This window comes from Ovis aries, chromosome 3 (assembly GCF_016772045.2).
Source record: "Ovis aries strain OAR_USU_Benz2616 breed Rambouillet chromosome 3, ARS-UI_Ramb_v3.0, whole genome shotgun sequence".
NCBI lineage: Eukaryota > Metazoa > Chordata > Mammalia > Artiodactyla > Bovidae > Ovis > Ovis aries.
The window spans coordinates 135,911,184-135,926,011 of record NC_056056.1 but is presented as its reverse complement, the minus strand read 5'-3'; the positions used below and the strand labels follow the sequence as shown (position 1 = coordinate 135,926,011).

Below are 14,828 nucleotides of genomic sequence, written 5' to 3'. Positions count from 1 at the left end.
AGAAGCCTGTGCACTGAAATGAAGAGTAGCCCCCTCTCGCTGCAACTAGAGAGAGAGCCTGCAAGCAGAAATGAAGACCTAGCACAGCCAAAAATAATGAATAAATAAATCGTTTAAAAAAAAAAAAAAAGAATTGGAGCTTGTTATCCAGAGTCTGGCTCTAGGTGAGTGATCACACCATCGTGATTATCTGGGTTGTGAAGATCTTTTTTGTACAGGGGGCTTCCCTGGTGGCTGAGAGGTTAAAGCGTCTGCCTGCGATGCGGGAGACCTGGGTTCAATCCCTGGAGAAGGAAATGGCAACCCACTCCAGTATTCTTGCCTGGAGAATCCCATGGACGGAGGAGCCTGGTAGGCTACAGTCCATGGGGTCACAAAGAGTCAGACACAACTGAGTGACTTCATTTTCTTTCTGTGTATTCTTGCCACCTCTTAATATCTTCTGCTTCTGTTAGGTCCCTACCATTTCTGTCTTTTATTGAGCCTATCTTTGCATGAAATGTTCCCCTGGTATCTCTAATTTTCTTGAAGAGATCTCTAGTCTTTCCTAATCTATTGTTTTCCTCTATTTCTTTACACTGATCGCTGAGGAAGGCTTTCTTATCTCTCCTTGCAATTCTTTGGAACTCTGCATTCAAATGGGTATATCTTTCCTTTTCTCCTTTGCTTTTTGCTTCTTTTCTTTTCACATCTATTTGTAAGGCCTCCTCTGAGGGCCATTTTGCTTTTTTGCATTTCTTTTTCTTGGAGATGGTCTTGCTTCCTGTCTCCTGTACAATGTCAAGAATCTGCGTCCATAGTTCATCAGGCACTCTGTCTGTCAGATCTAGTCCCTTAAATCTATTTCCCAAAGGGATTTGATTTAGGTCATACCTGAATGGTCTAGTGGTTTTCTCCACTTTCTTCAATAAGGAGTTCATGATATGAGCCACAGTCAGCTCCCGGTCTTGTTTTTGCTGACTGTATAGAGCTTCTCCATCTTTGGCTGCAAAGAATATAATCAATCTGATTTCGGTGTTGACCATCTGGTGAGGTCCATGTGTAGCGTCTTCTCTTGTGTTGTTGGAAGAGGGTGTTTGCTATGACCAGTATGTTTTCTTGGCAAAACTCTACTAGCCTTTGCCCTGCTTCATTCTGTACTCCAAGGCCAAATTTGCCTGTTACTAAAGTAGGTGTTTCTTGACTTCCTACTTTTGCATTCCAGTCCCCTGTAATGAAAAGGACATCTTTTTTGGAGGTTAGTTCTAGAAGGTCCTGTAGGTCTTCATAGAACTGTTCAACTTCAGCTTCTTCAGCGTTACTGGTCGGGGTGTAGTCTTGGATTACGGTGATATTGAATGGTTTGCCTTGGAAACGAACAGAGATCATTCTGTCGTTTTTGAGATTGCATCCAAGTACTGCATTTCAGACTCTTTTGTTGACTATGATGGCTACTCCATTTCTTCTAAGGGATTCCTGCCAGAGTAGTAGATATAATGGGTATCTGAGTTAAATTCACCCATTCCAGTCCATTTTAGTTCGCTGATTCCTAGAATGTTGACGTTCACTCTTGCTATCTCCTGTTTGACCATTTCCAATTTGCCTTGATTCATGGACCTAACATTCTCAGGTTCCTATGCAATATTGCTCTTTACAGCATCGGACCTTGCTTCTATCACCAGTCCCATCCATAACTGAGTATTGTTTTTGCTTTGACTCCATCCCTTCATTCTTTCCGGAGTTATTTCTCCACTGATCTCCAATAGCACATTGGGCACCTACTGACCTGGGTAGTTCATCTTTCAGTGTCCTCTTTTTGCCTTTTCATACTGTTCATGGCGTTCTCAAGGCAAGAATACTGAAGTGGTTTGCCATTCCCTTCTCCAGTGGACCACATTCTGTCAGATCTTCACGACCCAGATAATCACAATGATGTGATCACTCACCTAGAGCCAGACAATGTGAAGTCAAGTGGGCCTTAGGCAGTATCACTATGAGTAAAGCTAGTGGATGTGATAGAATTCCAGATGAGCTATTTCAAATCCTAAAAGATGATGCTGTGAAAGTATTGCACTCAATATGTCAGCAAATTTGGAAAACTCAGCAGTGGCCATAGGACTGGAAAAAGTCAGTTTTCGTTCCAATCCTAAAGAAAGGCAATGTCAAAGAATGCCCAAACTACCACACAATTGCACTCATCTCATGTGCTAGTAAAGTAATGCTCCAAATTCTCCAAGCCAGGCTTCAGCAATACGTGAACTTCCAGATGTTCAAGCTGGTTTTAGAAAAGGCAGAGGAACCAGAGATCATATTGCCAACATCAGCTGGACCATCAAAAAAGCAAGAGAATTCCAGAAAAACATCTATTTCTGATTTACTGACTATGCCAAAGCCTTTGACCTTGTGGATCACAATAAACTGTTGGAAATTCTGAAAGAGATGGGAATACCAGACCACCTGACCTGCCTCCTGGGAAACCTGTATGCAGGTCAAGAAGCAACAGTTAGAACTGGACATGGAACAACAGACTGGTTCCAAATAGGAAAAGGAGTACATCAAGGCTATATGTTGTCACCCTGCTTATTTAACTTCTATGCAGAGTTCATCATTATAAATGCTGGGCTGGAAGAAGCACAAGCTGGAATCAAGATTGCCAGGCAAATATCAATAACTTCAGATATGCAGATGACACCATTCTTATGGAAGAAAGTGAAGAACTAAAGAGCCTCTTGATGAAAGTGAAAGAGGAGAGTGAAAAAGTTGGCTTAAAGCTCAACGTTTAGGAAACAAAGATCATGGCATCTGGTCCCATCACTTCATGGCAATTACATGGGGAAACAGTGGAAACAGTGTCAGACTTTATTTTTTGGGGCTCCAAAATCACTGTAGATGATGATTGCAGCCATTAAATTAAAAGACGCTTACTCCTTGGAAAAAAAGTTATAACCAACCTAGACAGCATATTAAAAAGCAGAGACATTACTTTGTCAACAAAGGTCTGTCCAGTTAAGGCTATGGTTTTTCCAGTAGTTATGTATAGATGTGAGAGTTGGACTATAAACAAAGCTGAGCGCTAAAGAATTGATGATTTTGAACTATCGTGTTGGGAAGACTGTTGAGAGTCCCTTGGCCTGCAAGGAGATCCAACTAATCCATCCTAAAGGAAATCAATCCTGGGTGTTCATTGGAAGGACTGATGCTGAAGCTGAAACTCCAATACTTTAGCCACCTGATTCGAAGAACTGACTCATTTGAAAAGACCCTGATGTTGGGAAAGATTGAAGGCAGGAGGAGAAGGGGATGACAGAGGATGTGACGGTTGGATGGCATCACCAACTCAATGGACATGAGTTTGGGTAGACTCTGGGAGTTGGTGATGCACAGGTAGGCCTGGCATGCTGCAGTTCATGGGGACGCAGAGTTGGACACGACTGAGCAACTGAACTGTACTGACTGATCCAGTCAGAGGAAATTGTCACTTGGAATCAAAGTTGCCTAAGTCAAATATTATGAAAACAAAGTGAGTCTTTGAAAAAAAAAAAAAATAAAGTAGCTGCTCATGGAAAGGTTAAAAAGAAAGTTGCAATCCAAAACTTTTCATTTACTACCTACCTCTCTGGCTCGCTGGAGCTGTGCTTGCTCAATCTTACCGATGACATCCTGAACTGCAAATGGAATCTCAATATTAGGAACCTCTGATTTTTCTAGGACAGTTTTGTACATTTTGGTGAAATCAAAAGTTTCTTTTCCTGCTTCATGTTCATCGTTGTTCTCAGTTGACATTTTGATAAATGTTTTGGAAAGTTGAGTGATTTTCTTTTATTTCTTCGTTTTTTACAAAATATAGGCAAATGCTTTTAAGCCATCCACAAGGAAGCTAGAAGAGGCTTTTCTTGCTCCCAGAGATTGTGGAGTACCCTAATCTTCCTCATGGTGTTCCGGTTCTGGTGATGTCATATTAGATCCATTGTGACATTATCATTGACTCAAATACTTAAAGAGTGCTTACTGTATGCAGAGAATTAGGCATTCTATATGCTGTGATGGTAGTGGGTGAAGGGGGGAGGGTGGGTAGGAAAGAATAGACAACAGGAACTATAAAAGAAATAGATGATATAGCCTTGCTTAAATGAGCTTAAAATCTAGGTGTTAGAATTCAAGATCCAGTACATCAATTTTAACTCCTGGTTCTTCTCTCTTCCTGAGGTTTTGCTTAAGAATGTTTAAGCTTGTAATGGAATAATCGCATTTCAACTTCCTCAGCTGCCCCTCAACTTTTCCTAGACTTGTAGTAACTTGGATGATAGTATTTGGATGAAGATTACAGTCTTTGCACTGCCTAGTGGCTCATTTATTCAAGGAGCCTGACTGAAGAAGGCTTTGAAGTTTCATAGTTGGCTGAGAAATTGAAGGGTATGCTTAGAGGCTGCTTTCTAACTGAAAAATTCACTTTGGGCAGCTCCTTTGTAGAGGAGGTGAAAATATTTTGGACACCAGAGCAATTAAAGGACAGATGGTTTTGTTGGCTGTGTAGATTATTTTTTAATTTAAAAAAGTACAAAAAAGTACAGAAAGTAATATAGCAAATAGCTATGCGCCTATCACCTAGAATGAACAGATATTAACATTTTGTCGTATTTGCTTCAGATATTTTTTAAATAAAGCATTAGAGATAAAGTTTGTTATTCTCTCTAGATTCCTTCCTTCCCCTTTGCCCATTTTCAGAGGGCCATAACAAGCATAAATCTGATGTATTTATGTCTAGTCTATGTTTATATAGTTTTACTGCAGGTGTGTTCCTAACTATGTAATATCATTTTGTAGGTTTTAGATTTTATACAAATTGTAGATATATACCAATTACTCTATGAGACTATGAATACTTTATGAGTGCTTGTTGAAAAACTTATAAATTTAAACAATTTGTTTCAGTCCTTGGAGAAAGGAATACAGGGGATCATAATGTAATTGTCTTTTAAAAGTATCAAGCAATATATAAATATTTTCCCTTCTCTTTAAGACCCTGTTGTCTAAGCTATCCCTCTCCTGTGGTCCCAAATCATCTTGTAAACTTTATATGATAGTACTTATTGAAGTGCAACTCTTTGTTATTTGTTTCTATCCACTAGTTGCTGAACTTCTCACAACCAGATGCTGTACCTTAGGTTTCTTTTTCTCCTTTCTTGGCTGTGCCAGCTCTTCTGTGCAGCATGCAGACTCCTCTTGCTGCAGAGTACTGGCTCTAGGGCACACGGGCTTCAGTAGTTGCAGCCTACAGGCTTAGTTGCCCTGTGCCATGTGGGATCCTATTTCCAATCAGGGATGGAACCTGTGTCGCCTGCATTGGACGGTGGATTCCTAACCACTGGACCACCAGGGAAGTCCCTGCAATTTAGGTTTATCCTACGTTTGGCACTCTTTTTCAGTACCTCCATGGAAACTGTCTAAAATATTTGGACATTCATTATAGTTTAAAACTCCTTCCCTGGTAGTTCAGTGGCTGAGACTCCGTGCTCCCAATGCAGGGGGCTCGGGTTAGATCCCTGGTCAGGGAACTAGATCCCACATGCTGCTACTAAGAGTTCACATGCCTCCACTAAGACCAAGTGCAACCAAATAAGTAAGTAAGTAAGAAGATAAATAAATATTAAAACTCCTTTCCTTGTGGAAACTTCTCTAAGTCCGGAACACTTTCTTTTATTGTTAAGATTATATCCTCCTCCCCCTCCCCATAAAATATCACTCCCTCCTTTTCTATAAATCACAATTTAGTCTATTTATTGAAAGGAGTTCATAATGTTTTCTGAAAGGGTCACAATTAAGGAGAATTATTTGTTTTTAGAAATGTGAGGTTTCATTAAAATATCCATCATTACCCAATATTCCTTGACATTATCAATTAATCTATTAAATTACTTTGTTGATAATATTATTAAATTATGAGGTCCTTTAATAACTTAATTCCTCTTGATTCCTTTACATTGCTTACCCTAGTAGGCATTCACAAAGCAGCTTACATGCTGGTCAACTAAACTAATTTAGTATTATTGTGCTTTCTCTCTCCCTCATATTTTTTATGCAGCATGGAATTCATCAGCAACTGGCAATGAAGGCTTTTTAAAACAAATTTTTAAAAAATCTCTTCAATTTGACAAGCATTTGTTGAGATACTACTATGTGGCTACCAATATCCTAGACTGTGAAGAATATATGCTAGGGTACCAGTGAAGAAACTGAAAAACAACAAAAAAGGCAAAAAGAATTTAAGTTAGAATATAACATTCAAGCGCTAAACAAGGGACATGAAGAGATCTGTGAGGAACGGAGTCTTTGGGAAAACCTTATGGAGAGAGAAGGTTGATTGACAAATGAAGGCATTCCAGACAGGGAAGACACCTTGAGCCATGGCTTTGGAGGTGAGTGCTGAGTTTGTACTTCAGGGGGAAAGTAACTGGTTTAATTGAAGTGAAGTAATTTTGAATTTAGACTTCCCTGGTGGCTCAAACTGTAAAGAATCTGCCTGCAATGCAGGAGACCAGGATTCAGTCCTTGTGTTGGGAAGATGCCCTGGAGGAAGAAATGGCAACCAACTCCAATATTCTTGCCTGGGGAAATCCAATGGACAGAGGAACCTGGTGGGATGCGGTCCATAGGGTCACACAGAGGCCAACACAACTGAAGCGACTTAGCACGCACACACACAAGGGAGATTACATGGGATATAATAGCAGTTTGGTGAAAATGAAACCTTCAATTTAGGAAGATTTTTTTGAAATAATGTAATAGAAAAAATTTATTGAAAATCAAGACATGATTATTTCAAACGACAATGTCTGAGTCAAGATATAGAGGTGGGACTGTTAAGGGACGGATAAATCGTAGTAAGTGTGGCTAAAGACGATAAAGAATTTGGATCACCTAACATAATTATAAAGATTAATTTTAAAAATTTGTTTTTATTGTATTTCATTTGAATTGATGGCAGGACATCAATGAAGAGGCTATCCAGACTAAGTATTAATATTATCAAATAACATACTGAGCAAAGATGTGGGTACCTGATTCAAGAGAACGTGGGGCAAAGTTCTTTGAATGTGTGTCTTAGGGAAACCCGCTCTCCCAGTAAGTAAGTGTTAGCCGCTCAGTCGTGCCCGACTCTCTGCGACCCCATGGACTATAGCCCACCAGGCTCCTCTGCCCATGAGATTTTCCAGGCAAGGATATTGGAGTGGGTTGCTATCTCCTTCTCCAGGGGATCTTCCCAACCCAGGGATTGAACCCAGGTCTCGTGCACTGCAGGCAGATTCTTTACCAACTGAGCTACAAGGGAAGCCTTAGAGGGCTCCTTCAACAGTAAAATGGGGATAACAGTATTATTGCGTTGAATTGTTTAGATTAATTCACATATAATAGTTAGAATAGTGCCAGGCCTTTAATGTGAACGAGTTGCTGTTAATATGTTTACCATTACTGCTGCTTTTTTCCCCTTCTCTCCTTTTTTTTCTGCGAGTCATCGCCTTTTCAGTAGGGCCGGGCGTTTTTCAGAACACTTTGCACAGTCTCGGCTTTTTATCAGATCTAGGTCCTGGGTTATGAGAAACTGCGGAATTATTATGGTAACTCTGCAATGGGCCAGGGATAAAATGCGCCCGTAAAATTTTTCCACACCCCCGTGGCACAGAATGGTGCCTTCCTCTGATAGATTCCATCCCCCCTACCCCCATGTCAGATGATAGTACAGTCCAAACCGCGGCTGGAAAAGGTAGTGCAAAAGTTGAGCGCGCCGAGGATTTTCTCTTCTCCCGGAAGCAATTGTTCTCTAGAGCCGGAAACAGTTGCTGTTTCAAGGGAGGTGGGACAGGGCGGGTCAGGGCGCAGCGGCTGACGGCGGGGGAGGAGCCGGGTCCGCTGCCGGGTGGAGGGGCCAGGCGAGTGTCCTTATCCTAGCGACTGGGGCTCGGGCCTGTAAGCCAGTTGGAGTCGCGTCGGCGAGGACGATTGGGCCGAGCGGAGGAAGACATGTTGCTCTTCGTGGAGGTGAGTGGACTTGGGAACCTCATCGTGCTCTGAGGAGAGCTGGAGTGTGGAGGCGCCGGCCGGTCCCAGCGCCATGTGACTTTCCAGGCCGTACACGGCGCGGAGCCGGCAGACAGGCTGACACAGCACCTGGGCCGTGCAGGCCCGCGGCTCCGCGCTGCGCGCTCGCCGCACTTCAGGAGGCTGTGAGGGGGGCGAGTGCCTTGGTTGGGGAGAACCGGAGGTGGAGAATCGAGGCTTGTCTGGTGCGGCGTGAGGATCGGAGGAAGGGGAAAGCGTCCCATATGGACCTCCTAAAGGAGGCGAGCTGGGGGTGGGGGGGCTGAGGGCGGAGTCTGGGGAGAGAAGGGTAATCAGGTGGGCGCGTTCCGGGTGAAGTGAGGCCTCGCGCGGCCCTCTGGGAGCAGGCGAGCAACATGTGGGGCCGCCGAGGGAGGAAGGTGAAATTCCGTCTAAGTGTTTGGAAAAGAAAGTTGAAAGCCTGTTTCTAGCAGCCCCCACCAAATTTTGTTTGGTCCCCATCCCTCGTCTCTGGAACGTTCTGTGGGTGGAAAGCGAGTTACTGTGAACGGAGGAGAAAGCCTGTAGGATTTGGAAGCCTTGAAAGGCACCGCTTTGACCTTTTGTAAAAGTTAACTCAGGCAGCGACTCCGTGATGAGGGACCGGTTTTATGAACGGATAAGAGCCTTTTACAGGAAAAATTCCAAGAACGAGCGAAACCTAGTTCGGGCAAAGCTTTTTTTTTTTTTTTTTGGTATTGTTATTTAACAATTTGTTGTTCAGTCGCAAAGTCGTGTCCGACTTTTTGCCACCCTATGGACTGCAGCACTTGTATTACTTTAACCGGAACATCTGTTGTTGGTTTATTTTAGTTTTAAAGGTAGTGGATACCTGTTTTACATAAATACAAGGTTCGATTTCTCTTATTTCTTTCTCTTGTGTGCAATGAGCATCAGCTGACTGCCTGGCCAATGGTTTGAGTAGATTCCAGATCGTATTGTTCTTGCATTGTGAAAACGTCAAACCAGCAAAGCTGCAACTTCGCAACTTGGCACTTGTTAACTATGCCCATAAAAAGAATCTTTTCAATGAGAGAAGGAATTTACAGGTTGTATAATGGGTCGGGATCTAGGGCCAGTCTACGGCGGGTTTCTTTCAGACGAAGGGAGGAATCTTAGTCCATAATAATCCGACATAAATACGTGCTTCTACGGTTTTTTTTTTTTTTTAAATCGACTGTGTAGCTGATAAATTGGATTTTAAAGAGGCAGCTACCTTTTAGAATATTTCAACATTGATAATAAACATTCACTGGAACATTCCAGGTACATCATGAAGAGATTTTAAGTTATTGAATCTGTTTTGTTTTTCTAATCCTCACTGATTTCCTTGCGCAGAATAAGAAATCAGATATGATTTTAAACAGCGCCAGTTTGTATTAGGAATGTTACGCCAAACAAATGCTGCGGGTTTTAAGTTGTATGTGTTTTACCCGGCAAAAGACTGTGAAGTTTGTTATATCAAGATGAATTCCAAAACAAACTTTTGAGTTCAAAATTGATTGCTTTGGCTTTGTTAAAACGTGAACCTTAATAATAGCTCCATTTATTGACAGCTTAAGCTGAACCTCTCTTATTTCTAAAACAACATTGCAGTGTTCTACAGATGAGAAAACTGAGGTGAGAGATTAAATAACTTAGTAAACCTAAAATAGTGGAGCTGGGACTTAGATACAGGTCATTCTGATGCCAGATCATGACTCTCAATGTTACGTATAACTCATATTTCTTTAATCATTTTCTTTGTAAATCAGTATCTGGCTTTTAGTTTTTTGTTGTTGTTTCTTTTTTTTTATTTTTACAGATGAGTTTTCCTGAAAATTAACAATGGCACTAAATATTTGGGTCTAATTACATGGTATTAAAGTCAGTAAAATATAACACACTGGCCTGTTGGCATTTTGTTCACTAATACTCAGTCCCTGTAACCTCATGATTTAGGAATTATTCTAAATGAGGGAACTAAAGCGCCGAAGTTTGATGTCCAAGGTCATTCAGGTGTAAATAATGTGAGGGCTAAAGTCTGAAGTCTGACTTCTAGAACACAAGTCACTGATTCCAAAACTTATTTTTATGCTTACTTTCCAGTGACCGGAGGGTTGCTAATCTGGGTCCCTAAACACAGAACTTGGGTTGAGGGGAAAAAAATAATTACCTATTTATTTTCACTAGCTACTAATTGAAATATAGGATTGAAAAGAATTAAAAATTATTGACATTTCAAATGGATGCACTGAGAAATGTTTTCATATTACAATTTTTGCAGATATGAAATATTTACGTGTATTGCTCCTTGTTAAATGTGAGGAAGTCTTGTTTAATTTATTAGTGAAGAAGCACATTTATTACTAAATAGACATTTTAAAATATTTTGGTAACTATAATTTATTTTGTGGTTCTGCATTTTCATATACTTAAAAATATTCTGAGAAGAGATTAATAGGTTAATTGGACTACTGAAAAGGTCCAAGGAGATTAATAACCACTTGACTACAAACTAAGTTGCTTTGAATAGGAGTTCTCTAATATAGGATCGATGAGTCCTCTGCAATTGTGTTCAAAATCTTTTATTTGCATGCGTTTTTCTGGAGAGACCCCAGCTTAATTATTTTATAACTGGAATCAGTGGGATACAGGATATTAATGATAATACTATAATAATAGTGGTGTACACATAAATTGTGCTTACTGTGTGTTAGGCCTCTTAAGTCTTGCTGCATGTATACATTCATATACATCAACTCAAAACTACCTGTGAGGTAGGTAGCATTATTTTCTCCCTTTTGGAGATAAACTAAGTCACGGAAAATTAAAGAAACTTGCCCAAGATCATGCAGCTAGTGAGTTTTATTGAAGCTGGAGTTAGAACTCTGAATTGGAGTATGTGCTGTGCTGTGCTTAGTTGCTCAGTCGTGTCCAACTCTTTGCGATGCTATGAACTGTAGCCTGACAGGCTCCTCTGTCCATAGGGATTCTCCAAGCAAGAATACTGGAGTGGGTTGCCGTGGCCTCTTCAAATTGCACTTTACTGCAGTGGAAATCTATAGGCAGACAAGGAATCCTATTTTAAATAATACTTAAGATGTAACTTTTTAAAAACTTGATCTTGCAGACAAAGGGCTATACAGACTTCAGTAATTTATTGTTTTTATCTCACCTCTGTTCTGAGGTAGACACATACAGTGTCTGTCTTTGGGTAGAGGTAAAAACTTTTTGGATAATATACCAAATTGTCAAACGTGCTCCAACATGCTGCTCCTGCTAAGTCGCTTCAGTCGTGTCCGACTCTGCGCGACCCCATAGACAGCAGCCCATCAGACTCCCCTGTCCCTGGGATTCTCCAGGCAAGAACACTAGAGTGGGTTGCCATTTCCTTCTCCAGTGCATGAAAGTGAAAAGTGAAAGTGAAGCCTCTCAGTCGTGTCCGACTCTTAGCGACCCCATGGACTGTAGCCCACCAGGCTCCTCTGTCCATGGGATTTTCCAGGCAAGAGTACTGGAATGGGGTGCCATTGCCTTCTCCGGTGCTCCAACATACTTGGTTACAAAAATTCCGAAAGTTTGAAACAGCAATGTGCAGTGTTCTTCTGGTGATTATTGAGTTATTTAATTTTTGAGCACTGAGGAGACAGTTTGCAGTTATTTTCATATTTTTATGGTTTGCTAATGTTTTATTCACTTTTCAGATCATTTCCCCCCTCCGATATTTCCAGCCAATTATGTCTGCTCTAGTTGTTTGGCAATGTTTTAATTGGATTTCTGTCTCTGTTTGAGTTTTTCCCGAAAAATGAATACTCAAAGATGTTTAATACTCTCACATAATTTTTAAAAAATAATTTTAATTATGGCAAGTACACATAAAATGTATCATCTTCACCATTTTAATACAGTTCAGTAGTATTAAGTACTTACAAGTGTTTACATTGTTGTGCAACCACTACCACCATCCCTATCCAGAAGCTACATCTTGCAAGACTGAAACTCTGTACACATTAAGCAGTAAATCCTTGTTCTCCCTTCCCCCAGATCTTACACAATTTTTAAAAGTATTTTATTTATTTCTGCGTCTTCATTGCTGTGCAGGCTTTCTGTAGTTGTGATGAGTGGGGGCTACTCTCTAGTCACGGTGCATGGACTTGCATTGTGGTGTTTTCTCCTGTTGAGCATGGGCTGTAGCACTCACAGGCTCAGTAGTTGTGGCGCACCAGCTTAGTTGCTCCGCAGCATGTGGAATCTTCTGCACCAGGGATTGAGCCTGTGTCCCCTATATTGGCAGGCAGATTCTTAACCACTGGACCACCAGGGGATGTCCCTTTCAAATTTTTAAAAATAACTTATCTGACTTGTAAATTTTTCTGCTTTTTTAGGTGATAACATTTTAAGTTTTAGATTAGCCTTAGAATGTGAAATAAGTGACATATTTGCCTTAATAGTAAAAATTGTTGTTAATTTTGTATTGCAGTAATTGTGAATAGTTTTGTGTCTTTTACCCTCAGTGCAGTATTCAGTTTTTCCCCAATAGCTTAAATAGGTTTGTATTTATAAAAAGTTATTAGATATAACCGACTGAAAATGCTTTTTCAAAAATGACTGAAAAAAAGAAAATGTCTACACAAATTGTGAACTGATTGCCAGGAAGTAATAAGTAAATGGCTGAGAAGTTTTTGAACAGTTTGATTTTGGAATATTTATTGGAAAATTCTGGATGCAGAATTTTTAAATGGATAGATATTTTCAAAGAAATACTTTCAGATGTAATGGATTGAAAATGAAGTAGAAATTATTTTCTATTTTCATAGTGTGAGAAGTGGAATAACATGCTCAGAAGTGAATATAAAGATGTAGAAGTGCCTCGAGGTGCTTCAAATTACATGTGAAAAACTAGAAATGAGAAGTATTGGTATTCAACTGTTTTCTATCCGGTTGGATTTGTCCAGGCTGTCTCCCTGCTCCATATTACTTTCCAGCTGATGGAAATGATCCTAAGTACTAGACATGAATGTTTCAAATCTATAATTTTGGTCTTTGCATGTGTGCTCATGTGCTCAATTGCACAGTTGTGTCTGATTCTTTGCGACCCCATGGACTGTAGCCCGCTAGTTTCCTCTTGTCCATGGAATTCTTCAGGCAGGAATACTGGAGTGGGTTGCCATTTCCTCCTCCAGAGGATCATTCTGACCCAAGGATCAAACTTGTGTCTCCTGCGTTGACAGGCAGATTCTTTATCACTGCATCATACCTAGGAGCTTAAAAAAAAAAAAAGATTTTGACCCTGTGGTTAGAGATGGGGTCTGCGACTGTATTGCAGAGGAGCAGAAGGTAGAGGAAAGGAGAAGCTAGTGGAGCTGTCATTGGGAAGTCTTAAGAAAGATTTTTTAATTTCCACTTCGAGTATTCTTAAGTGAAATGAAAAATTACTCTAGCTCTGATAGTGCTTATAGCATTTTAATTTATCATCCCTATATTCTGCGTTTTGCTCAAGTTGTGTTTTCTTTAAAGTTCATTCTTGAGGGAGGTTTCCAGTTTCTGTTGTAAACTTTTGCACTATGATTTTTTGCAAGGGTTTTGGTTTGGAATCCTGGGATCAAATGTTAGCTATGACCTGAGGCAAGTGACTTTTTTTGAGCAGCTTCCTATCTGTAGTTTGAGGGTGATTCTTCTGCTATTTAGGTTGTGTTAGTGGTGTTTATGTGATACAGTAAACCTTGTTTGCAATACAGTCTAGCTAAAGTCTTGACAGACATTATCATTTGCTCATCACAGCAAGCGTGTCATAATGTAAAATTGTCCAGGATATGGCCTTCCAAATGACTAAAATTTTTACTTTCATATGTTTGATATTTCTGGGAAATTTATTAAAACTGCATGATAGTAGTAGCACTGTTTATTGCAAAAACTGCTGTGTGATAGCACTGATTTAGTGGAGTATTACTCAGCCATTAAAAAAGAATACATTTGAATCAGTTCTAATGAGGTGGATGAAACTGGAGCCTATTATACAGAGTGATGTAAGCCAGAAAGAAAAGCACCAATACAGTATACTAACACATATACCTGGAATTTAGAAAGATGGTAATGATAATCCTGTATGCGAGACAGCAAAAGAGACACAGATGTAAAGAGCAGTCTTTTGGACTCTGGGAGAGGGCGAGGGAGGGATGGTTTGGGAGAATGGCATTGAAACATGTATATTATCATATATGAAACGTATCGCCAGTCCAGGTTTGATGCATGATACAGGGTGCTCGAGGCTGGTGCACTGGGATGACCCAGAGGGATGGGATGGGGAGGGAGGTGGGAGGGGGGTTCCAGGATGGGGAACACATGTACATCTGTGGCGGATTCATGTCAGTGTATGGCAAGACCGCTACAATATGTAAAGTAATTAGCCTCCAATTAAAATAAATGTTTTTATATTAAAAAAAAAAGAGAGACATATATCTTTGAGTTCTACCTAATCCTAGGCTTGTTACTAATTTGCTCTGATTCTTGGTAAGGCAAAGCAGTTAATTACCTTAAAGTTTTTATACTTTGGTTATACTATTAATTGGGCAAAGAAAACTTTAAAAATGAGGATGAAGACTGCAGTCTGCTAAAATACAGACTTATTTATGTGCAATATTTAAAGAAATACAATTGATAAAGTGCACATAGACACTTTATATTTGCTCTTTTGGAAAAATAATTTTTTTTTCCAGTGTATAGTGTGTTAGTCTCTCAGTCGCGTCCAACTCTCTGTGACCCCGTGGACT

General features: G+C 40.2%; 2 protein-coding genes across 6 annotated transcripts in view; one reads left to right on the top strand and one right to left on the bottom strand.

The window, feature by feature from the left end:
- Positions 1–3,762, bottom strand: part of FAM186A (family with sequence similarity 186 member A) — a 137,163-nt gene extending 133,401 nt beyond the window's left edge. The window contains exon 1 of the mRNA XM_042247322.1: positions 3,592–3,762. Within this exon, the coding sequence (XP_042103256.1) occupies positions 3,592–3,762 (171 nt within the window). The remainder of the gene's footprint in view (positions 1–3,591) is intronic.
- A 4,106-nt stretch (positions 3,763–7,868) lies between these two features.
- LARP4 (La ribonucleoprotein 4) overlaps positions 7,869–14,828 on the top strand; it is a 69,335-nt gene continuing 62,375 nt past the window's right edge. For 3 of the 5 annotated variants that reach the window (XM_012174304.4, XM_004006358.6, XM_012174305.5), the window contains exon 1: positions 7,869–8,016. In XM_012174304.4, the coding sequence (XP_012029694.1) occupies positions 7,999–8,016 (18 nt within the window). In that variant the 5' untranslated portion in view covers positions 7,869–7,998. Of the gene's footprint in view, positions 8,017–8,067; positions 8,262–14,828 lie in introns of those variants that run through there. The other 2 variants (XM_060412603.1, XM_060412602.1) reach the window with 1 other exon arrangement.